This window comes from Aspergillus aculeatus (assembly GCF_001890905.1).
Source record: "Aspergillus aculeatus ATCC 16872 unplaced genomic scaffold ASPACscaffold_3, whole genome shotgun sequence".
NCBI lineage: Eukaryota > Fungi > Ascomycota > Eurotiomycetes > Eurotiales > Aspergillaceae > Aspergillus > Aspergillus aculeatus.
Window position 1 is genome coordinate 314,819 of NW_017962978.1, and position 23,646 is coordinate 338,464.

Here is a 23,646-nt window from a genome sequence, read left to right on the forward strand (position 1 = left end):
TTCAATCGCAATATACAGGAACAGTAGACCAAGTAATCAAGCACCTGCAACCCACCCCACCCTCAAAAACCACTCCACCATCCTCCTAACCAGCACCGCCTCCCCATCCACCACCGTCCCGACCCCCTCCAACGCGCGACTGACACCCCTAGCCCTCTCCGTCCGGAACCGCAGCCGTCTGCGCTTCGCCAACACACTCTCCGGGAACTCATACTTGCCAGCAAAGAAATCCACCAACTTCACGGGGGGGTTACGCACGGGGTCCGGGTCCGCGTCGCGCAGACGCTGCACCCATTGGCTTGGAGGTAACTCGACGAAGTCCAGCCCGGCGCGGCGGAGGGCGGGCAGGAGATCCCGCGTCCAGTGGAAGGGGGATTGGTTGGTGAGGTTGTAGATTTCTCCTTCTGCTTTGCTGGGCACATTCACGTTCACTGGATCAGAATCAGTGGCGGTGGGGGTATCGGTATCGGTAGGGGCTGCAGTCGAGGCTAATGCGATGTCATTCACGGCGGTGGCGACGACGTCCACCGGTAGCCAGAGGGGTTCCTCGTCGAGGGTGGGGAGGGCGCCGATGGTGCGGGCGGACTGAAGCATCAGGGGGATGGCCTCGGTGGCGTTCCAGATGCCGTGGACGGTGTCGCCGATCACCTGGCCGATGCGGAGGACCCGGACGGCGAAGCCGGGCACCGTGGCGGCGGCGCGGGCGCAGATGTGCTCGGCGACGAGCTTGGATTGTGCGTAGCCCATGCCCTGCGCGGCGGCGAGCGAGGACGGCAGGGTCTCCGGCACGGGGTTGACGTCCGAGTTGACGACGGCGCTGACGGAGGAGCAGAAGTTGAAGGTGGCCGGGTGGGGGCGGTGGGCTTTGAGGCATAATGCCAGCAGATTCTTCAGGCCGCCCAGGTTGTCCTTCTCCAGGCTGCGGAGGGTGAGGTTGAAGTTGACGGACCAGGCGCAGTGGATGACGCTGGTGAGTTCGCTGGTGAGGGTGGTGTAGGTGGAACGGGGCAGGCCGAGGGAGGAGTCGTCGCTGAGGTTGGAGGGGAGGGCGACGAGTTTGCTGCGCGCTTCGGGGGTCAGAGAGGCGTAGAGGAGGCGCGTGGTGAGGGATTGGTGAAGCCGGGTGTAGGCGTCGATGGGGGATGCGGCGCGGATGAGGCAGTAGATCTTCTTGACCTCGGGGTGGGCTGCAAGCTGGGCCACGACATGGCTTCCCAGAGACCCAGTTGCGCCGGTGACGAGCTGGAGGTAGTTAGCGAACCAAAAAAATTCATATCCACCAGAGATTGGACACGACTTACAACGTACTGCCCGTCCAAGTCGTTTGCACACGGCGCATGCTCCTCAAACTGGCTATACTTCTCAATCATGCCCTGCATCTGCTCAACAATCGATTCACCATCATCTGTCACGCCAGTCTGAAGATTAGCAAGATACCGAGCCAGCAAGCGGATGCTCGGCTGCTCAAAGGCGATATTGAGCCCCAGCTTCTGTCCATTCGTTTCGATCTCTCTCAAAACCACCGAGCGCAGCTGCGTGGCTTGCAACGAGTCCATTCCCAGAGCAAAGAAGTCCGCATCGTCAGTCAACAGACCCTGACTCTTGAGTGGGAGGATATCCGCGAGCTGCTTCTTAAGAAACGACCGGAGCTGTGCCTCCGACAGTACCAAGGTCCCCGTCATGGCGTCTTCAGCCTCGTAGGCCTCTTCAATCAGACGTCCGTATTCCCGGTAGAAGCCTTGTCTGATAACGGTTCCCTTATCCGTGCGAGGATATCTTGCATCCGCGGGTAAGACACGCACCATACTCTTGGATAGCTGACCGAACGCAGGCATGGATTCGTGGGCTTTCTCGACGGCAGGCCAGATCGATTCCACGATCTTTTCGTCAGACAGAGACTGAGAGTCAGGGGCACGGACTACCGCGAGCCCGATGCAGGCCTTGCCCGCCCCGAAGACAATAGCCTCACTCACTGCACTATTCTGCCGGACGCGTCCCTCGAGGTCGAGCGGGTTCACCTTCTCGCCGTTTACAAGGACGAGTGTGTCGTCCAGCCGGGCATAGTACTTATATGCGGTCATGGTTGGATGCTTCACAAACAGATCCTTGGTGGCATACGAGCCATCCGGGCGGTTGGACATGACCTTCGAGGGCCAGCCGTCCAGACAAATAAGCTCGAACACCCCGGGGAACCGCTCCTCGAATTGCAGATACTTCTGGACCGTCTCGGACGGACGAAGCCAGTCCCACCCTTTGTCATCTCGAGGTCTGGTGGACATCATCAACTGGCCGGTCTCTGTCCTACAATCTTTGTCAGCACGCTTTCATTGATCAATCACAGAAGTACTTACGATCCATAGTGACTGATGAGATGTACCCCATTCTCAACCAGGAGGTTCCCCAGTGAATCCGGACAAGCTGACCCGCCGAACATCACCGCCTTGAACCTTGCAAGCGCAGCGATACCCTCGGGGGTCTCCGCGAGCAGCTTGAGAGCATAGGGGACACCATAGAAGATCTCAAAGTCATGAGACTCCATGATATGAAGAAGATACTGCCTCGTCAGCGGCAACTTGGCGTTGTATAGATGCAACTGCTTGCTGGCATGAATCGTGCGGAACAGGCAGCTAATCCCGTGGTTGTGATACAGCGGCAGCGTCACAAACCCGCACATGTTCATATGGCCCGCATAGTTCTTCATGGCAGCTTGTTGGGTGTGGAAGATGGGCTTCGGGAGGCCTGTCGAGCCACTGGAGTGGATAATCCATGCGATATGTTTGGACTCCGCAACCGGATCCAGAGATGGCGTCAGGTTGGTGTCAATTTCTTCGTCCGGGATTGGAAAGTCGTAGCATTTCTCAGTCGGTATCTCATCGATGAGCAAGTCAGGAACGCGCTTCCTGATCTCTTCGGCTGTATCTCTGAAGGATGAATGGATGAAAATATGCCTCGACTGTGTTCTTTCCAGCAACGACACATAGGCGTCGATCGATATCCGCGTGGACAGCAGCAGACCGGAATGTCCGAGTTTGGCCAGCGCCAGGAGCATGACAAGATAATTGAGGTCCGAAGGACCTAGTAAAGACATGACGGTGGGAGCCTCCGCGGAGGATTTCCGAGGCGGAATACTCTTGGCCAATACTTGCGCGACGCGGAAGGCGTAGACATCGAGTTGGCGAAGGGGATAATCCACATACTCGATCCCGTTGTGCGGGTAGGAAATGACAGGCTGTGAATCACCTAGAGATGCACGTTGGCGGACAAGCTCGTCGAGAGTCAAGGGCTGTCGCTGGGATCTCTGAAGGGAGACAGGATCGTCCTTTGCGAGAGGTGCACGCAAAGTAGGCGCTTGCGGGAGTATTGCAGAAAGCATTTTGGTCGAGAAAGCACCGATTTTGCGCTCAATGAGGATGCATTCATCTCTGAACAAATCAATGGAACTCTAGCTCTTATATGCATCCTCCTTGCACATAATCCGGATCGCCAAAAGTCGCATGGTAGAAGGGTTCCGTCATGCACTCCTTGGTCTCGGTGGGAGCGAGGCATGGATATCCGGTCAGTCCGGATATTTCTCCGAACTCGGCTGCATGCTTGCATGGCACCCATTCGTTTCCAACAACTCATTTCCGAAGCCATTTCCAAGTTTAGTCTGTCTGTCTGTCAGTACCAGCGATGAAGGCGGCGCTGCGTATCACATGTATCTTGACAACATAACCAGCCAAGGCAGTGGATCTATCAGCCTAGTGCATCTACAACAACGGAATAACTGCCCGGGGCAATTCGAACGAGCGGACAATACAACACAGGGAGGAAGAATTCATGTCATCCTAAGTCGTGTAGTCATTTCATATCATTAGATCAGTCAAAAAAGCCTGGCCAGGCATGCAGCATTTCCAAGACATCATGATCGAGTCGCTACATAGGGAATGTCGGCGGATCGTTACTCAGATTCGTAAATGCCTAAGCAAGAAGCATTCAGTCAGTCTCTCCGGGTCAAAATCCAATCACAACGATATCACTTACCCAGGAGTCAATCTGCGTCCACAGGAGTGAGCCGTCCAAGCTATCGAGAAAACTCAGGTCTATCTCCGACTCCAAAGGCGACGGTGTGAAATTGGTCAGCGGTAATCCACTCGGATAATCATAGGAGCCAGCCTCCAGGGGTCCAGAAGGATATATATTAGTCAGGCTCAACTGTCCTTGCTCCGCCAGCGTGCTCGAATTCTGGCCCTGAAAGAAGACAGCGCGAAATCCCTCGGAGGTGTCGCTGGCTGAGCCAATCCGCCTACGGACTTCTCGCCTCAGCTCTTCCAGAATGATGCTGTAGCGACGACTGGGTGAGTTCTTCCGGGTAGCCTCTGCCAGATGCTGCTGGCAGGTTTCGGCCAGGCTGAAAAGGGAATAGAGATGGTGAACATCCTCGATCCCGGGGGAGGATATCCCAAAGGTAGTAGATAATCGATGCTGTTGGATTGTATATATGTACACCACAATGATGGCGCAGAAGCACACGTAGTGGGTAAACCAGAACGATTGTATCAGGACCCTCTGTTTCGCTAAGCTATCCACTAACCCCATGGCCTGCTCGGCAGCCTCGATGCACTTTAGCACATGGTGAGTCACCGTAGGATGGGGGATCTGTGGCGTACGGTTCAGATCCGTAAAATCGTTCAGCAAAAACGACCGGGTCGTATGAATCACCGCGTGTGAGTAAGCCAACTGCAGAACCTGACTCTGCCTACATAGTGGAGGGATCAGGCTCGTGGCCCGGACACTATTGAAAAGTGGAGGGGTGGCTGCTTTCCAGTCTTCAAGCTTCGTCATGAGGCGTGCAGCCGTCTCAAATGACGCATCTCGCGATAGAGGGCTGACTGTATACAACTGTCGCGAGATCTCACCGAGAATCCGACCCAGTCTATGCAGTTAATCCTTACTGTCAAGGACCAAGGAGCAGATCCAAGCATACCTATAGTGGAGAAGGGAGGCGGTCATCATACAGTCTCCCACCCCTGGTCTGGTCGATGAATATTCTTCCAACATGTCTTCATCGTGGACTTCATCAGGCAGCTCTTGGTCAATGTCCTCATCATGAAGCAGACGAGGCCTCCCAAACATGACGCTTAGATATTTATCCAGAGTATAAGTGCTCCAGAACAGGCGCTTCCGAAGCTCGCGGTCGAGATAGGAATTGCCATCGCGGGGGACTTTGCCTCGGTGCCGTCGGTGCAAACCCAGCGCCGTCACCAGCTGGAGGGCTGTACCGAAGGAGTACCAGCACTCGTTGGCCCTGGAGGAAGAGAGTAGATAGAAACATTGGCCCAGTCGCGCCTGCACTGATTCCAGACGCGGAGCTCCAGACTCCAGGGCGGTCATAGATTTGGAGGCCGCATACCACTGCTCGCTGCGATTAAATCAGCCTGCACCATGGTCCAAGGCCGTGAAGGCAAAGCACACTCACCTTCCATGCTGCCTATCTATCTGACTATCTGGGTCTTGTTCCTCGTACAAAGTGCCCACGGCAAAGATCATGAAGATTATGGCTGTTCGCGCTACCATGTGCCCCGTTGGGGGGTTGGATACCGAATGATGACATTCATACACCTGCTGTAGCCATTGGTCCACACTCCCGCGATGCAAGAAACGATATGTGACCATGGACAAGTCAAAGTAGGTATTGACCAGCTCCCGAGCCTTCTCATACGGAGGCAGTGTGAATCCAACGTCGCGATGGGCCGCGTATGGTTTATCCCCGAACTTGAACACCGAGGTATTCTTGGATGGAGATTCATTCTGCAGTGCATCGGGAACGGCTCGTTTCTCATCCTGATGTAAACGACGCCAGACGCGATTGAGGAAGGACAAGCCTGAGGCCGGTCCTAGATAATTACCTTCCAGATCGGTCACGGCAGGGTCCGGTGAGTTGCGCTGGGAGATGTTGTTGTTGTTGTTGTTGTTACCGTTGCTGCGGTTGCGATCATACAGATCTTGGTGAGAGGCTGATCCAATGCGTGACAATGAGTGTGCAATTGGAGGTGAGCGCCGTGTTCTCGGACCGTGGACCGCATGAGTGTCTCCGAGCTGCTCGCCAGATGAAGCAGGCAGGGGCTCGGGGGGAAGACCCCGTGAGTAGGCGGCATTGTATTCGCATACCAGCGACAGCCGGGTACACCTTACGCAGGGAATGGTTCCCGTACAGCGAGTCTTCTTTTCCTTGCAATGGTCGCAGGCCCGGGTAATCTTTTGCCGGGGAGTATTGGATTTGAGTATAGATGAGGAGGACTCGGAGGACCTTCTCGGTCGTTTTGCAGAAAGTATATCTCGGCCATTGGCACTAGATCGAGACCGAGACCGAAACCGAGCCCGAGCCCGAGCCCGACGGTGACTGTCACTGACGACTCTTAGTGGCACTGGGTCGTCCGGTGACGACAAACTGTCCACCGCAGCGACAACAGTGGCAGCCATATGGACATATCCCGGATTTCGAGGCTGGTGGCTGGTGGGGGGATTAACGAGAGAGGTGGTACCACAGGAAAGGGGGAGAAGAATACGTAGTAGGTAGTAATGGAGAGATGCAGTCAGTGCCAGTTTGTGGAAGGGAGAAATTTCCGGGGATGGCGAGAAGAGCGGGGAAATCGTGAGTCTAATCCGGAAGTAGTAGTACTGAGTAGGTGCTGGCCAGCAGTGGTGGAGTTACTCTCGGATATCCCAAAGGCGGGGGAGGCGAAGGAATTCGACCCAAACATAACAAACATCTCTTTGGCTGGCTGTCAACCGGTCACTCTGTCAGTCTGCCGGAATCGGGGACAGTTCCGCGGAGATGCTGCCGGAGATGCTGCAATCGAAATGGGGATATCCACCTATGTATTGGTCTCATTCCCCCTTCCTGAACGTACAGTACAATACAGTACAGGGCATCAGTTTTGTACAGATGCAGATGCTGATAGAGTATCTTGTTAAGTCAGTGTCAATTCGAAGTCACCTCTCATGACGAATCAGCTGCATACAGCAAGTCTGAATAACTACTAGATATACTGTAGATCAACCAAAGAGCTTAGACCTCGACCAGCAGCGGTACGGGCTAGACCATTGCAAGCAAACGTACTCTGATGAATCTTGTTGGACCAAATCGGTGATTTGATGTAGCTGGGAGGACCCTTGACTATGATAGATCTACATGGACTGTACAGTACAGTCTATCTGCGTACCATGCAAGACACGCTTCACGTCCACTGATCTTCCCAGATGATCCGAAGACCCTGCAGAGGATACAAAGCTATAATCCGGTTATTCAGAAACTACCGACCGAATAATGTAGATTCCATTCTAGGGGAGAACGCAATTAAAGAAGTGGCAACGTCACGGGTTATCCGCGCAAAAGCAACTTATTGGGCATCGGCTCGAAATGCACGGAGCTGGTGGCAACCAACATAAGAACATCAAATCCCGCTTCAAAATACATGCCGCACGCCCACTATATATATTTAAGGCAGCTTGCCTCGCAACGGGTATCCTCCCATTCTGCTCAACTCTTCCAGCTCTTCCAACCCGGTTGTGTCCCATTCTCTGTTCCAGGTCGTGCCGCAACGAACAAAGACAAGGCAGCGGGAAAAGTTCATCCCCGATGCTTCCTGCTTCGCCTGTTTGACGCAGGCCCAAGCCCAACAAATATAGCGGGTCTCCATTGCACAAGGGCACCGGAGTGCAAGCCATGTGCGACGGGCCGTGGTCGGGTGGTGGAGATCAGAAATGAAGGCCGATCGTCGTCATCATCATCATCATCATCATCATCGTCGTCGTCGTCGTCAATGTCAAGAACTGTTGCTGCATGAAACGAGCGACTTCCTAGCGAGCTTAGGCTCACTCTAGAGGTTTTGTTCGTTCATCGACGGGCTCTCGAGAGAGTTGGTGTCTGACTCTTCATCGGACTCGTCGCTTTCGAGCTCAGATATCACCTCGTCCTCGACCTCCTCCTCCTCCTCCTCCTCCTCGCCCTCCTCCTCCTCAGGTACAGCGAGCGTCACATACTCGCTAAGGAGGTCTTGAAGCTCGATGAGCCCGGTGGGCTGCCTCATCCTAGACAGGACTTCCCGGGTTAGCTCCCCGTCTCCGATTCGTATGATCTCCATCAAGCCATTTATCAGGCTCTTATAGACCCTCAGGAGTTCCTCGGTACGCTTTTGTTCGGCCTTGCGGCGCTTGTCCTTGGACTCATTGACCTCGCAAGAACGACCGTGAACACGGCACTGGGTGCAAGGTATTCCTGTATCTTTTATGGTGCACTGCAACGGGGTTTCTCAGGTCAGACTAATGCAGATGTGAGGTCGAGTCAGGATGGAGATCAGAAGTTTCATCAAGAAGGGCTTTAACAGTGATACTCTTTCCGAAGTAAAAAGGTACCCTTACCCTTGTTCGCAGCCGCTGGCACTCATAGCACGCGGTGGACGCTCGCCGTGTCTTTCCACTCTCGGGAACCGGGGGAGGGTCTCGAGCCTCATCTTCCTTGGCTGCCTTAGGCGCGATAGGACGATAGGACGTGACACCGTGTTCCGACATGCTTCAACCCGGACGTGTAATACGACCAGAAATCGGGGTAAAGCAAACAACGGAGGATCGGACTCGACGCGAAAAGGGAAGGGTGAAAGAAAAAGGGACAAATACAACTCGGGGTGAATCGTGGGAAAGAAAAGAAGACCAACCGATTCATGCTCCCCTAGGGAGACACATCTATGACAGTATAGAGGAAAGGATCATGCTCGATCGAGACGACCTAAGACCTCTCAGTACAGCAACCTGCTGCCCTGCTGCACTTGATTAAGAAGCTAGGGGAAAGAAATGAGCACGGGTGTGTGGATGGGGTCGACTCGGCCAAGCCAGCATCGGGAGTGAGAAAAGGAAACACACAGAAATGCAAATGTCGGACGCCAAAAGCCCCTCCCGGGGGCCTAATGGGGGCAATCAGGAGTGCACCGAAAGTCAAACTTGACCTAGACGGGAAAGGCAGCCAAACTCGAAATTGTCAGGCCTTGAAGGCGGCATTTATGATATCTACGCATCATCCGGGTCTAATCCCACCCTTTCCAAAACAACCCGAAAGAGCAGTGGGAACTTGGAAGCCACAAAAGCGTGCAGATACTTGGACTGGTTCTGTGGCAGCTGAGGCCTTAAGTTGGGCCTCTGATGGGCAGAGCGAGGAAAGGTAAGGTAGGTAGGTAGGAGGGGGGGGTGGCGCTGAGCTGAGGAGGGGCCGCACTCGACCGCTTGTTATGAACGAACCGGTGTGAGCCATCGATTCTCTCCTCTCCTTCTCTCTGACACTTCCCAGGTACCAAAGGGTCCTCGGCAAGGGACAAATACCGGCAGGAAGGGATTGAGCTTAAAGTTAAGATGGGAGAACCCAGTGAGCAGGTGGTAATTGCAACTTTGGGTAGTTGCAATTTGAGTTTGACGTGCAGATGACGAGGCCACGACGATAGTGAGGACAAACAAGGCTCTATCGGTCATGGGAGGGGGGCGATTAGCAATAACCCACACGAGAGGCAGACTGTGTATGCCATCTCAGTCCTGAGTCAGTTCCTCGACTCGAGCAGCCATCTGGCCAGGCTCTGGTTTGACTGCGATTGGGCCGTGACATTGCAGGTCCACCGCACTATCACCAGAATTCTCGGCCGAGGGAGGGCGTTGCACTTGGAGGGATCACTCGCTTGCTGAAAGTGCAGAAATTACCGAACCAGACTGAATTTGCATTCGCGCCATAACGACGAACGTGCATGACGTCGCTTGTCTGCTTTGCAAACCAGACCGGTTGCACGGATCTTGTCTCCGGGCAGTGGGATATAATGCTTAGGTATTGAGATAGGGAGAGGACTACCGTACTCGTCAAAATCACGGGCTGTGACGCCGTGATGCTGTGACGCTCTTAGCGAATCTGCGTGCAGGGCTACCCCGGAAAAAGTATCCTTATGATTTCCTTGGATAGCAGCAACGGATAGATACTGCGAGGGGGAACGGATGGAACCAGCCCCTGTGGCCCAGTAGAAGGAGGTATGTGAACGACTGCTGGGTCCGAATCCGAGCCAGGCTAGTTCCAACATGTCCACCAGGGCCTGTCTGACTCGGTACGTACAGCAGGAGTCCTGTCTGTCTCAGCTGGAGGGCTGCCCTGTACGCACTCCGTTAGTCTGTCTGTCCCCAGCGGATCAAAAGTCACACCTTCGGCCCGCATAGCATACGATCCGAGACCCAGTAGCTCGGAGTCTGCCCGTCCAAAAAAAAAGAAAAGAAAATACAAAAGAAGAGGTCATGTAGGTAGCAAACGAGTGGAGGGTTGGGAGGTGGAGACGTTAAGGTGTTGAGCTGAAGCCTGAAGGGAGTACGAATTAATACAGGCTGTAGGTAGATAGTCTGTCCGTCCGTCCGTACGGAGTACTACGTATGTGTAGTAGGTAAGGACCCATGGGAACCTTCATGGAAGAAATGGATGGGAAATCTTCCGGCCTTTCTCCGCTAGACCCGGCAAGGCATAGCTCACTTGACTAAATCAAGTTAACTCCTGTCGTGGAAAATCCACAGTGTACAGTAAGCTACGTACCCCGTACGTACTCGGTACCCCGTACGTACTCGGTACTCCGTACTACTCGGTAGTTGAGGCGGTAAGCTAATTACCATGTCCTAGTGCACTCTCGTCTACACACAACTCACACCACACACTTTAGGAGCAAAAGAGACTGGTCTTGGATAACACAATCAACCTGGGGAATCACGGAATGTTGACCAGCTAGCTAACCGAAATAAAGATAAGAAAGTTGCAAAAATATACAGGAAGCGGACCGCGCACGTTAAGGAGAAGAAGATCTCATAGTGTTTCCAACGGTCTCTGGACGTCATTCATGTAAGAAATGACAGTCTCAGTAGATGGGCCGACCTTCGTCCCATTTTCGAGGGACCGGAGTAGCATCCTGACTAGCAGCCAAGGGACGGCCACTGTCCTCGGGCGATGAAGGCGAGAAATGCACTTTGTGCACATCCCGGCCAGTGCTGTTGCCGCTACTTTCAATCTCGTTGCGGACGCTGCCAATCCCCCCGATCCATTCCCACACACGGGCAACATCTCCTCCGCGACCCTCCCGCACCGCAGCTCGGACGTTGGCGTTGCCTTCAACGATACTGCGCACGCGCTTCCAGAGCCCCTCGCGCCGACTTCCGCGCAGCTCGGACCGGAGGACATCATCCCGCAACTGTCCAATGGGAATGTAGGGCTCTCGGGCCGCACCGCGAGCATGTAAAGCCGCCTGTGTTGCGAGGCGATCGAGCGTAGTGGCCACAAGTTCAGGGACCCGGGCCATATCCGAGCGGCGAGCCCGGATTTTGGAGCGGACATAAAGTGTCAAGCATAGCGCGAGAGTCAGAACTGAAATAGGAAGTCGATACGCGAGGAGAGAGAGTCGGACGTAGCGGCGGAATGCGCAGGTGAGGGGGAGCCGGCTGACGGAGGTGGACGTGAGGGTGAGGACAGAAGATGGTCTGTGATTGTGTGGGTGTCTCTGTTAGTTCCACAATACAGGTCAGAATCCGAATCCTTGGGTGGCGCCAGAGGGAAGGCCAGGGTGTCGCGAACAGGCTAGAATCAGAAAGAGGAGACCAGGAACTACTCACTGTTGGACTCGAGTGACGACTTCTTCTTTGCCAACCACCTCACCCAGGGCTCCCTTCCACAAGTCATCAAACTCCGCGTCGCTCATCCCCTTGCGGCGTTTCTTTCCGACCTCTTGCTTCAGCTCGGTTTCACTGATCTCGGGACCCTTTTCTCCTTGGTCACCGTGCACAATTTCGCCACACTCCCACTTGGCCCGACGGTCCCGGAGAGTTTCGAGGGCTCTGTCGGCAACAGCTTTGACTCGGCGTGCCTTCTCACTGTCGGCTTCGCACGTCGGAGCAAGTGGTACCAGTCCACCTAGCGACAGAGGGTGTGCCTTGAGGATGAAGTCATGCTCACAGCGAGCCTCAAAGTTGGGGTAACAGAAAGCATGGGGAGGACACGGTTCGCACTGCGGCTCGAGAACATTGGCCCATTCAGGAACCCGGGTGTCTGCCAATGACCAGGTGGGCTTGCCTATACCGCAGAATCCAATCTCGATCTTCTCCTTGCGCCACCAAGCACCAAAACCGGCGACAATGGCGAACATAATGATCCAAGGCGCAGCCCGGTTTGCTGTCCGCGCTTGTTGGGGCCGGGTGCTGGGGGCGCTTGGCGGATACATCAAGTGCGCCCGGTCCTCCTCAAGCGCCAACTGCTCCTCGGGCGTGAATTCTTCACCAGCACTGACCTCGCTGTCGCTATCCTCATACTTCTCCACCGCCTCCAGGTACTGCTGAGGAGATCTAGGCTTAGGCACGGGGAACTCGAACGAAGATCGCTTTGACGGGGTAAAGCCATAGTCAGCATTCATGTCCACTGGCGTCATAGACCTCCTAGGCCGTAGACCGTTGCTGGCAGCAGGGGAGTTCAGTGAGAATCGCGAGGCGCTCTTCCGCCCAACACTAGAAGTTCTCGGGCTCCGGTGCTCCCACCGGGCTGGCGATCCACTTTGGAATGGGTTGTCATCGGTGAAGACACTCTCTTCCTTGGGTTCCAACTTGATTGCTGAGAAGGGGGTCTTCGGCTCAGGCTCGGGTTCGGGTTGTGGCTCGGCAGCAGGAGTCATCTCGCTTTTTCGTGGTTTGCGGGTCGTCGACTTTCGGGGAGTAGCCGTATTAAACGGGACCGGTGTTGCCGTCATGTCGTCGTGCGATTCGGTATCGGACGCGCGATAGCGTTTGCTGGTCGACCGGGGGACCGTTCTTCGAGAGCTAGTGGATGGCGTGGCTGATACGTGGGCATCCTCCGTGTCGACCGTCGATGCTCTCGTGCTCAATTTGGAGCGTGCGCGCCGACCGCCCGTCGCGGTCGAAACAGTGGACGGGGTAGGAGGGGGAGGCATCGACTCTCTGCCAGATTCATGATGTTGATCGTTGTAATCACTCACGACTGATGAGGCGCGACTACCCATATCCGTAATCCCTTCACTGGTTCTCCTCACCCTTTCCCGTTCGCGCAGAAGCTTCTTAGCCTGAGGCAGGACTTCTGTCTCAAGAATGCTGATGAGTTGAGCCTTCTTGGCTGAGGCTGGATAGGGAACATCGTGGCTAACAAGGATGGACCGAAGACGAGGAACGGTGAGCGAATTCAGGTCAAAGTCGGGAGCCAAATAATCCAAACCGTCCGCCATGATGAAGAGTGATTGATCCTAGCAGTGATCAACGCCACCAGGGGAGGGGTAGGGAAGGAGGAATGAATTTGAAGATGATGATGATGGTTGTTACGGCAGAAAAAAAATCCGGGGGGAGAATTTAGAAAGAAAGAGGACTAAGACTAAGTAAGGTAGGTTGCCAGCCGGTTGGCGGTCGACAACTGCAGTGACTGTGAGTGATGGGATGAATTCCACTCAAGCGAAAATCCGGATTTTCGGTGATCCTCCCTTTCGTCAGAGACGCAACAAGCAACAAGCAGTAGCAGCCGCCGTCCTTCAAATCTGATCGTCTCCAGGGCAACAACAACAAACCCGACCGACCTGCAAGCGAAACAGCCAAACAAAAAAATCAGGCCAACTGGCCAGTTGAGTGAGGTGTCAAACCAGGCAGTTCGATCGAATTGAGGCACCCACACTCGGAAATAGAATCGTTGTAGATGAAGGATTTGCAGGCATCACAGTCAGTGATGCATTAGAGGACATGTTTCAAGGAGACGAGGAAGGGTTTGATGATGAAGTTATTTGTTGTGTGCTTGGATCATGTGACATAATTGTTGCACTGCATCCAAGCTGATTAATAACTTATGGCATAGCCAACTAGTTAGTTAACTATTTTAACTAACTTAACTTAGGTATTGTACTGTATTACCGGTAGATGGGCCCAGAGGCCATGCCCAAACATTCGACCATTTTTATGTGTTCAGATAATTGGATTCCATTGAGTACACAATTACCAAGTAAATCTAGACACATAGGGCAAAAACAACAGTGCCACCTTTGGCTCCTAGACCCATGCTTCGGAATTCCTTTCACACCCCGCCCGCCCTTCCTCGAGACGCCCGCGTAAGTGTAGCAAAAGGTTGATGGGGAAATCATAGAAAAGAAAAGAAAAAAAAACGAGAATGATAAGTGGCAATAAATACAGAAATGATCGATTAGGAAGAGCCCCTCGTTACTATATTCATCGGGGTTGGGAAGTAGCGGCGAGATCCGCCAGGGTTCATCTCGCCAGACAAACAGACTCCTGGGGTGAAAGAGAACGGTCATGTAGTATTGATGCAATTCAATTCACCTGTAGCTTGTGGTAGTGCCAGCACTGACAGCTACTTGTTCCTTGAGAACACGGTACTCTTCAAGCCGGTTTTGCAGTTCTTGCATTACTTCGGAGATTGGGGCGGCATGGTCATTGAGTTGATCACCGGGTTTGAATGGTCGCAGCATGTGCCGGATGGAAAGAGTATTGATGCAAACCTGGTCCACGATTAGTACATATCGTTGGATGGTGCCATTCTTGACTCACCTCGATGCGCGTCACCTGTTGCTCCACCAGGCTGACCACGGTCGAATCTGCAAGTTCGCCGCCATGGTTCTTCACCACGTTGAACAAGGAAACGTTTGGTTCCTTGAGGCGGGCTTCGCCAGGATACTCCAAGGCGCCACAAAGCCTCTCGAGTCGAAGAGTAAGTTCCCACAGCCGCCAAATCAAGTCGGTCTGGATCTCTAGCTGCGAGTGCTTGCTGATGGTGGTCGGGGCATGCTCATTTGATGCGTCCTTCTCCAGGGTTGTCAGTCTCCCAGAGAGAGAATGAGGGTAGATCAAATAGAGTGGTTCCGGATTCTCAAGCCCCTTCAGCTTTCGCTCTCCCTGATCCTTGATCACAAAACCTTGGCTATTAAGTTGTTGGAGCTCGCGTCGAATATTATACCCAAGATTGTCAATCGCATAGCTCTCTTCGGAGCCAGTCGAGGCAGCGCGCTCGCTATCAGCAAACACCTCCAGGTTGCGTTGGATGTCGCTCATGAAATCTGAGGACACGAAGATTTGGCCACCATCGGCGACGGCAGAGATACGAGAAGCGCGATTGACCATTGGCCCGAAATAATCCATACGATTGGTCACTGGGTCCTTTTCGCAGACAGGCTCACCCCAATGTATTCCCATTCGGACGGACAGACCTCGGAAGATGACGTTGTTTTCCATGTCGTACTGCACCTGGCACTGTGGTTGCTCCAGAATTTCTGTCGGCCATTCTGCTTCCAGAAGCTGTGTCTGGCAGTTGAAGCACCAAAGCAAAGCGGCCGTGGTTGTGGAGAACGCAACCATGAAAGCGTCACCTTCCGTTTTCACCTCATAACCACCGATTATACCCAGCTGTCGACGAAGAATGTCGTTATGAATCTGAATAGCTGAGCGCATCGCATCTGGGCAGGTTTCCCAGAGGCTTGTTGACTTCTTGATATCAGTAAAGATTATAGCAAGTTCTCCAACAGGGGCGTCCACATAATCGAAACGGGCGAGCCTGGAGTCGCCCGGTGTATCACGCGGTTTTTTGGTTCGCTTCGTGCTCGGTATAATCTGATCCTCGGGGGGTCCGACCATAGAAAGACTAGGCCTCAACCTTATCTTCTCTCGCTTCTTCAAGTCACTCACACCCAGTATCATGACCATGAGTTTGTTGTTGGCTCCGAATGAAATGGCCAGGTCTCTGATCTTCTGAGCAGCGATCATAAGATCTCTCCGTTCAGCTCTAGCAACGTCAACGACAAGATCTGGCGTCACATAATCCCACAGCTCCCTTGACGCCACAATGATCATCTCATCCTGTTCCGTGAGGTTGAGATGCATGGTGTGTGGTGCCGCAATAACGGCGGGCATCATCTGGAAATGTCCAAACGACCTTGATACTGTAAGGGTATCATTTAACTTGCCATTGCGGGAGACAAACCCGCCTGCAGCGCGGATCCTTGCTCTTTCGTGTGATTCTGCAGGGTCATGGTTTCGGGTCAAGTGCTTCAATGAACCATCGGATTTGACAAGTATAGCCTGCGCGTCACCAACATTGGCAACAAACAGATCCATGTTGTTCAAGTATATCACGGTAGCGACTCCACCTGAATGGACATCCTCCTTGTTCAACCGCACTTTCTTCGATTCCGCGGGATCTTCCTGGTAATGACGCACATCTTGGTCAATCGACTTGTAGCACGCAAATGCCATGTTCTTATTCAGGGTCAAAAATGCTCGTCTGAGTGCATCTAGCGGAGTCTCCAGGTCTTCGGTCCTAATCCGCTTCAGCTCGGATGAGAAAGTGTGTATAAAGTTCTCGTGCAGGAATTTGGCAATTCTAGATCCTCCCGTTGACTGGGATTGACCGTCAAACATTCCTACCACTGTCTCCACTTTGTCGGGCTTGAGTCGAGGAACGATCATATCGAAGATGGAAAGATGTTCGCTTTTGCCAAGAAAGTCGGCCATGCCATATGCAAGAGACCCGGCTAGGGAAGCGGAAGTCCTGACACGACGATCTTCTGTTTCTTCGGGTATCGTAGATATTGTGAGAGTGACGTCCATCAAGCCCAGAACGCGCAGATGCGTCAGAGAATTGAAGTCGGTCAAATCTGTCCCAGGTGTGGTGGGCGTTCCCAGTGACGACGCATGAGGCTTGATTTCCAGCCGCTTGTTACCAGAAAAATTGAGGTACTTCAAATTGCGATTCCAGTTCCAGTTCCAGTCGTAAGGCCAGTTAGAGACGTTGTACTTGAGAGAATTGCTCCCAACATCCAGAATTGCGAGCTTGCTGACTTTGCAGAGTTCGGCTGGAAGCACCTGGAAACGGTTCGCATTGATGTGCAGTACCTTCAAGTTGCTGCCTTCTTCGAGATCATCGGACGGAAGGGACGTGAGCTCGTTGCCCGAGAGGTACAGCTCAGTCAACAATGGCCAACGTCTCAACAGACCCTGAGGAAGCTCCGTTAACTCGTTGTATGAGAGGTTAACAACACGCAACTCCGGGATCAGGGACAGCTCTCGGAAAATATCGTCCTCCAATCGATTGTCTGCCAGGAGGAGATTCCTTAGGGATCCCCCGAATGTCGTTGCGACATGTTGTGAGAAGTTGGAGTCTTTGCGCGACGATGGGCTTCCATCGGTGAGCGAGCGAGAAGCCGCAGACACTTTCCGCCCCCCTTGGCCTAAAGATGAGGCAATAGAGGGCTTCCGGTAAGCTGTCCCGTTGGGTGAACCTCCGGTGCTGAGTGCACCAGCTCCTGAAGCTTGGCTGGGTCGGCGTGCCTCCTGTTCATCAACGGCACCTAGTTCTTCGTAGTTGGGATTATTCGACAACCCTGGGGTCACTGCAGGAGTCATAGATGCGTCGGCTGGGAGCTGGGGCTGAGGACTACCATGCTTTGGAAACGCCTCCAGCACATTTGAAGAGACATTCAGAGTTTCCAGCTTAAGGCAGTGCCAAATCTCTGGTGGGAGTCGCCTAAGATTGCATTCCCGCAAGTTGAGGTATTTGAGCTCTGTCAAGCAGCCAATAGTAGCGGGCAGCGAAGCCAGAGGATTCTTTATCATGCTGAAATGTTCAAGCCTACGCAGTTTGCCGATGTGTGGCGACATTGAGACAAGATGATTCTTGTCAAGGATGAGCTTCTGCAGATTCGGCAGATTCTCAAAGAGCGCATCGCGAAACTGAACCAGCTTGGCAGAAGCTATATTCAGAGATGTCAACGTTGGGACAGGTCCATCAATGTCGAACTGTGTCATGGGGCAGTGGTCGAGGATCAAAGTCCGCAATTTGGGGAATGATCCTTTGAACTTCGAGATAGCATTGTGGCCAATGACCAGTTGCTCCAATCGCGGGAGGAGAGACAGGCAGTCTATATTGGTAATCTCATTGAATCTCGCGTCGATTTCCTTCAGACTATCGGGGCCTCGGAATACCTCATTGAGTGAACCTCTGACAATGTTATTTGTCATCCAAATTCGTTCAAGTGTCGCCAACCTCCCCAGATTGGGTAACTGAGAAATGTTGTTGAAACTGATGTCCAAGTCCACGAGGCTCTTAAGATCACAGAGCAGTTCCGGGAACACCTGAAAGTTATTTGAGGATATATTCAAGCTCCGCAGATATTGAAAATTGCCAAAATACGCAGGAAGTTCCGTGAGTCTGTTGTTGGCCATCTTGATGCTGACAAGGCCGTGCAACCTATCCAGGTTGGCATGGCTCAGATCTTCGATACGATTGTTCGAGATATCAAGATATGTCAATCGACTAGCAAGGCCAAAACTGGCAGGCAAACGAAGAGCATCGTTGCCGATGAACTTTATCTCTCGTAGGTTGATACATCCCTGGATAAAATCTTTGGGCACATCCAAGGACAGGTTCTTTGACAGGTTCAGAGATATGATCTCAGGTGCCTTCTTGTAAAGAGTGATCGGAATGGTGACTAAACTCCGATTCGAGAGGTCCACGTGGCTAAATTTCTGGTTCTTATTGAGGACAGGCTCGCTCTCCAGACTGCTGTAACCACTGATGCGGGCTGGGAGAAAGGTGAAACGAAGGATATAACTATGATCTTCGCGGCCGATTTCTTCAATCTTGTCCTTCTCGGTATAACCTACCTGTTCAAGCATGCGCTTCTGCATGAGAATGGGCATCTCACTCGGGCCAAGCTGTCTGGAAAGATCATTCTTCCGCATCACTAACTCATAATTATTCAGATGATCAGTAAGAAATGATTTGCGTCCGAGTAGAAGGAGAACGTCGGCAACAGTCGCATAGAGACCAGCTGAAAGGGTGGCGAAGGTCGAATCAGCGCGAAATACTCGTATGAAATAACCCACACCGTCGGGTTCGGATATTGTGGGACCAGGCTGCTCAACGCCTTCGTCGGGCAGTAAGGATGATATATCATCCTTCTGCTTTTTGACGTGCCAACTCTCCGGCGCATCCCAGTTTCCGGCAGGCAAGTTATCTCGATTTGTCCGTTCTTCTACCTGCGCGAAAGCTCCATCTGGCATCCGTCCCCGGTCACCTGGAGAGGGCGGATTCACAATGCCCTCCATATGCGAGAGGTCTGTATCGAGAGCCCACATGTTGGAGTCGTCTGAGAATCTGGAATCTCTGCCAACCGGATACTCGTTGCCCGCACCTCGCCGTCCACGTAACTTGGATGGGCCAATGGCCAATCCTTTACCGTCCTTCTTTCGATCACTTTCTCCATCATTGTACTTGGAAGATGTCGCACTCTCAATACTTCCCTGTCTGCCTCGCCTGGCGGGCGAGGCTTCTCTTCGCGTCAATTTTGATGCGGCAGCTTTCGTGGTATCCTGCACTCCTTTCACTGTCGCGATATTTTTCAGGTGGCCATGCTTTGGGCGACGTATTTTATCGAGGAAAGAACGCTTCCCCGGCTGAGCACCCGGGGAGTTCTGACCCTGTCCCTTTACGTGGGCGCTCTGGACGCTGGGCGTGGGACTAGTGGCACGCCCAAGAGTTGTGGTTGATGTCATTGGGGTGGGGTAATTGAGACTACCTTCCCGAGATGGGTGAAGTCCAAGCGAAAGATCATCTCGGCCGGTTGCCGGGCGAGCTGGATAGCCGGCAAGATCACCGGCCGCAGTTGGTTTTTCTTCTTTGCTCCGAGAGTGGCGGTGGCCGCTGAAATGTCTCCGATTGGGATCTTTTTGGGCTGCCGCAGCACGTTGCCCTTCGGCTGTTGGCGCTTGGCGGACAGGGGCCTCTCCAAATTGAGGTATATCCTACAGTGTCTCCGCGTCAGCACAAGTAATGGTGATCACCAATACAAGAATTGACATGATTGGGCGATGTCGGGGACATGGACTCACGTTGTAGTTTTGATACATCCAGGGAGTGATCTCGCTGGAAGGAAGAGGAGTTCGTGGCCTTGTGTGGTTTTGCGGGGTTTTCTCGTGTGAGGTGTCCGTGGTGTTGCGTGATCCGTCTGAATTCGCTCGTTCTCGAGCTCTGAAGTAATCAATCGATGACGGCTTCGACACCGAGGCCTGGGTGTTGTGATCTGAATCGTGCTTTGGGTCTCCGTTGCCTTGGTATTCGTCGCCGAAGAAGCCTTGCAGCTTCTTTCTGAAGAGCGCACCAGTACTAGATTTAGATCCTTGGCTACTAGCGGTCATGGCACTAGCTACCGACGGTCTCCGATGGTCAACATTGAAATCCAAGTCGAGCGGCTCACTTGCGTATGTCTGGGCGGTTCCAGGGCGGAATGTAGCGGAGGCTGGGGAGGCTTCTTGTTCCGAGAAGTCATGGAAGAAGGTATTAGGGGCATCAGCCACCAGCATCTTAGGCGAGGATGATTGTGAGGGGGAGAGTTCTGGCTGGGAGGTGTCGGTGGGGCCGATGCTCAAATTGGACGGCCGTCCGCGGGGATTGGATGCAGAAGACTGATTTCGCTCATCGGTGCCTAGCATGTTCATTGCTTTTCTGTGACTACCGAACTGCGGTGGCTTGCGCTGATCTGTCGGAGACACATCCGGAGAAGCCCAGGAGAATATGGAATTGTATAAATCGGCAGGAACTCCTAGGGGTGGTGATTTGCGGCCCTGTGAGTTGGATCTGAAAAGCATCAGTATCTGGTAGAACAGTTGCGCATCGTTTGATCTCATAGTTTGATTCCCGTGGAGATGCAGTGCCTATGATACCCACCCCGGTGAGCGGCAATGTCAGAGGAAGATCTAATCCACCGAATCGGCCTGAAGAAGGGTATGAGATGAGCCGAATGAGCTACATCGACAGACTTCTTCTTTTTGCAGATGATTCGCCGACTGTCTACCACTGTCTACCCAGACCAATCATGACATGTTTGCCAAGCTCACTACCGGGTTTGATCGACATCGTTCAAGCAGCAGGACGCGGCGTAATGAGATGCGGAGAGAGAAAGCCGCGTTTTTGCCGCGCTCGGTAAAACGTGGGAGGGAATATGGGGTACAGGTGTTCCTACCTTAACAACTCTCGACCTCCAGAGAGCGGGGAAACACTGCGCCCATGGGAATAGCCATGATTGTGCTGCTGGCGCTGGTTTCGACCTTCTCTGACAGTCTCCTGCGACAGCCAGCTATGTGCACCCGAGCTTTCCGAGCTGCGTCGGCCTTCCGACCGATCGCCAGCCCGATATGCCATGCTTCCCAAGTGAGTATTTGACAGTCTCCGAGGGGTCGAGGAGGGGTGCGGCGAGTGGGCGGTCGGCTGTCAGGAACGGCGATCACGGGGGAGGAGGGAGGATTAAGGGGAGTAGAGCAATAGCATTAATGGTGTTGAATATATAGCCCTGAAGCGCAAATGGATGTAATAAGTTCGCCGGGATGCCGTGCAATTATACGCCGCTTGGTCCGGGAGAAAGAGTGCAGGCGAAGAAAAGCTGGTGGGATAACGAGGTACGGTGGTGAGGGTGCAAGATTGGTCGGTTTGGTGGGTGTTTTAAAGGAGAGGTTGTATGAAGTCTAGGCAAGCGCCTCAGTCGCCATCGGCGACTGCTGGTATATGCTGTTGAAGATGGAAATTACGGTGGACGAGGTGTTCTGTCGTAGCACGGGGGTTTAGCGTCGGGCGCGACGGTGACAAGGCATGCTTCATGTTCTAAAGGGTGAGCGGCAGTGATGAGTGAGGAAACGTCATGACACAGTCCAGACGAGGGTACTCTGGTACATGGGAGGGGGGGAGGTTTCGGGATTGGAAAGAAAAAGGGAACGAGATGCAGGTAATGGATAGAATAGAAGAGGGTCCAGAAGTCGGGATAGACTTGGACTGGAGGTGTGGTGGGTGGGCGGAGGAAGAGTAAGTAAGGTAGTTACAGGGTGGTAGTGGGTGACGGATTGTCCGGTCGGCGGGTGTGAGACTGTGAGTGAACCTGCGCAGAGTTAGTTGGTTAGTTACTGGTTGAGGCTCTGACTACCGCCAACCCGCTAAACCAGACCGAGTAGCTCTTCGTTAGTTATGGAGGGGGGAAAGAAAAGGTGGGACCTTCCCGCCTACCTACTACTACTAAATTGACTTACTGAACACCGAACAGTTTGCTACGTATGGATGTACAGTACTGAGTACAACTGGAACCACACCAGTTCCTACAAATCTTACAGTTCCCTACACATGCAGTACGAACTTTACAAACCCGAACCTCCCGAATCCTAAGTACAGTACCAGGCTAGGATCTAGAAATTTTGACCGCTGGTAATGATGTCAAGATCCGACTGATTTTCCGAACTCTCTTACTTTTCATATGGAATAAAGTTAATATACGGAGTACTTACATAGTACTTCTCTTCCGAGTGCGCATCAGGGATCGATTATCCAAGGTGAAATTTTTGGTCGGTTACTTTGACAACTCGATTAGTCCTCAACCAACGTCGCTAGAAAAGGGAGTGGTTTCCGGGGATTGCATGGTCCGTGGGCGAGTCTGTGCTTTTCTGACGGGAATCCTACCTCAGATGCAGGTTATCTGCACCTTGACCATGCACTGCGCATGCTCGATTCTGTACTCCGTTTTACAGGCATGGACATGTTACTGATACCTATGCTCATGGTTGTTGCCTCGCTCGCATCAATAATGACTGAGAGCGATGGCCTAGGAGCCAGGTGTTTCATGTTTGAACGAAATTTGACGGGTGTTTGACCTTCAAAGTGTAAATGGTGGAAGTAGCTATATATAGCTTAGTACGGAGTAGCTGTGAAGGTAATCTGTCTACCTAGTAACTAGTGTAGTGTCTATATTAGCAGCTCATCAGTCACAGTCACGAGATCCAGATCTGGAATCCATCGCGGGGAAATTTCGGATATTCGCTTGGAGTGTCTTCCCTTTGTTTCTCGATCTCGATCCCGATCGATCTCGGGTGGTTCGAGTCCAATTCGCGTCTACCTGTGCTTCGTCCTAATGGTCCGGGTAGGGAAAATTTGCCAGAGAAGGGTACCAGAGTCTGCAGCCTTGGGGGGGATTGTTGTAGGATTGATCTCTGCGCATATTGTCCGGGTTGTTACGACCCGGGTTATTTTAACGTAATCGGTAAGCGAGCGGAACGCGCAAGCGAGTGGAACGCCCAACTCGTGACTTCCGCATTCCACCAAAACATGAGGCTTTTGATCAACGAAATCAACCACCAAAATGGCTATATCGTCAAAAGAACGTAAGGAACAAGAAGGCAGGATCCTCTTAGCCATTGAGGCTTTAAAGAATGATCAAATTCCGTCATTGCGAGAAGCAGCGCGCGTTTTCAACGTTCCGCAAACCACCCTCTGGAACCGCGTTAAAGGAGTCAAATCACGAAGCGATATACGTGTCGTTTCGTGTAAATTGACTCTTGCAGAGGAGGAGACGTTGGAACAGTGGATTCTCTCCTTGGATAAGCGAGGGCTTCCCCCCAGGCCTTCCCATGTTCGTGAAATGGCGTCTATATTGATCCGGAAACGAGGAGCCTCGCCGGAGGCATCGGATGAGCTTTAGTAGGGCAAAAATGGGTATACAACTTTATAAACGCCATGACCTCTTTAAAGACATGTTTCTTCTCGCCGATATTGATTATAAAAGGGCCCTCTGCGAAGATCCG

At 52.9% G+C, this 23,646-nt stretch overlaps 5 protein-coding genes across 5 annotated transcripts; all 5 read right to left on the reverse strand.

The window, feature by feature from the left end:
- Positions 1-36: 36 nt before the first annotated feature.
- On the reverse strand, positions 37-3,373 carry ASPACDRAFT_23178 (putative NRPS-like enzyme; the record flags this gene model as incomplete). Its single annotated transcript, XM_020199176.1, has 3 exons — positions 37-1,242; positions 1,302-2,301; positions 2,352-3,373. 3 exons carry the CDS (start codon positions 3,371-3,373, stop codon positions 37-39), a joined length of 3,228 nt encoding a protein of 1,075 aa, XP_020059021.1.
- A 263-nt stretch (positions 3,374-3,636) lies between these two features.
- Positions 3,637-6,569, reverse strand: ASPACDRAFT_1853260 (uncharacterized protein). The gene is made up of 4 exons (XM_020197303.1): positions 5,459-6,569; positions 4,967-5,401; positions 4,024-4,915; positions 3,637-3,960 (listed from the first exon to the last, which is right to left on the reverse strand). The coding sequence occupies exons 1-4, from the start codon at positions 6,460-6,462 to the stop codon at positions 3,916-3,918; spliced, it is 2,376 nt and encodes a 791-aa protein (XP_020059022.1). The 5' UTR covers positions 6,463-6,569; the 3' UTR covers positions 3,637-3,915.
- A 1,293-nt stretch (positions 6,570-7,862) lies between these two features.
- Positions 7,863-8,553, reverse strand: ASPACDRAFT_39997 (Zn(II)2Cys6 transcription factor domain-containing protein; the record flags this gene model as incomplete). The annotated part of the gene is made up of 2 exons (XM_020200685.1): positions 7,863-8,279; positions 8,404-8,553. 2 exons carry the CDS (start codon positions 8,551-8,553, stop codon positions 7,863-7,865), a joined length of 567 nt encoding a protein of 188 aa, XP_020059023.1.
- Positions 8,554-10,647: 2,094 nt separating this feature from the next.
- ASPACDRAFT_75807 (putative sister chromatid separation protein (Src1)) lies at positions 10,648-13,682 on the reverse strand. Its single transcript, XM_020204549.1, has 2 exons — positions 11,653-13,682; positions 10,648-11,520 (listed from the first exon to the last, which is right to left on the reverse strand). Exons 1-2 carry the CDS (start codon positions 13,263-13,265, stop codon positions 10,905-10,907), a joined length of 2,229 nt encoding a protein of 742 aa, XP_020059024.1. The 5' UTR covers positions 13,266-13,682; the 3' UTR covers positions 10,648-10,904.
- Positions 13,683-14,085: 403 nt separating this feature from the next.
- acyA (adenylate cyclase acyA) lies at positions 14,086-20,299 on the reverse strand. The gene is made up of 3 exons (XM_020204550.1): positions 19,921-20,299; positions 14,587-19,833; positions 14,086-14,537 (listed from the first exon to the last, which is right to left on the reverse strand). The coding sequence occupies exons 1-3, from the start codon at positions 20,224-20,226 to the stop codon at positions 14,355-14,357; spliced, it is 5,736 nt and encodes a 1,911-aa protein (XP_020059025.1). The 5' UTR covers positions 20,227-20,299; the 3' UTR covers positions 14,086-14,354.
- Between the last annotated feature and the right edge of the window lie 3,347 nt (positions 20,300-23,646).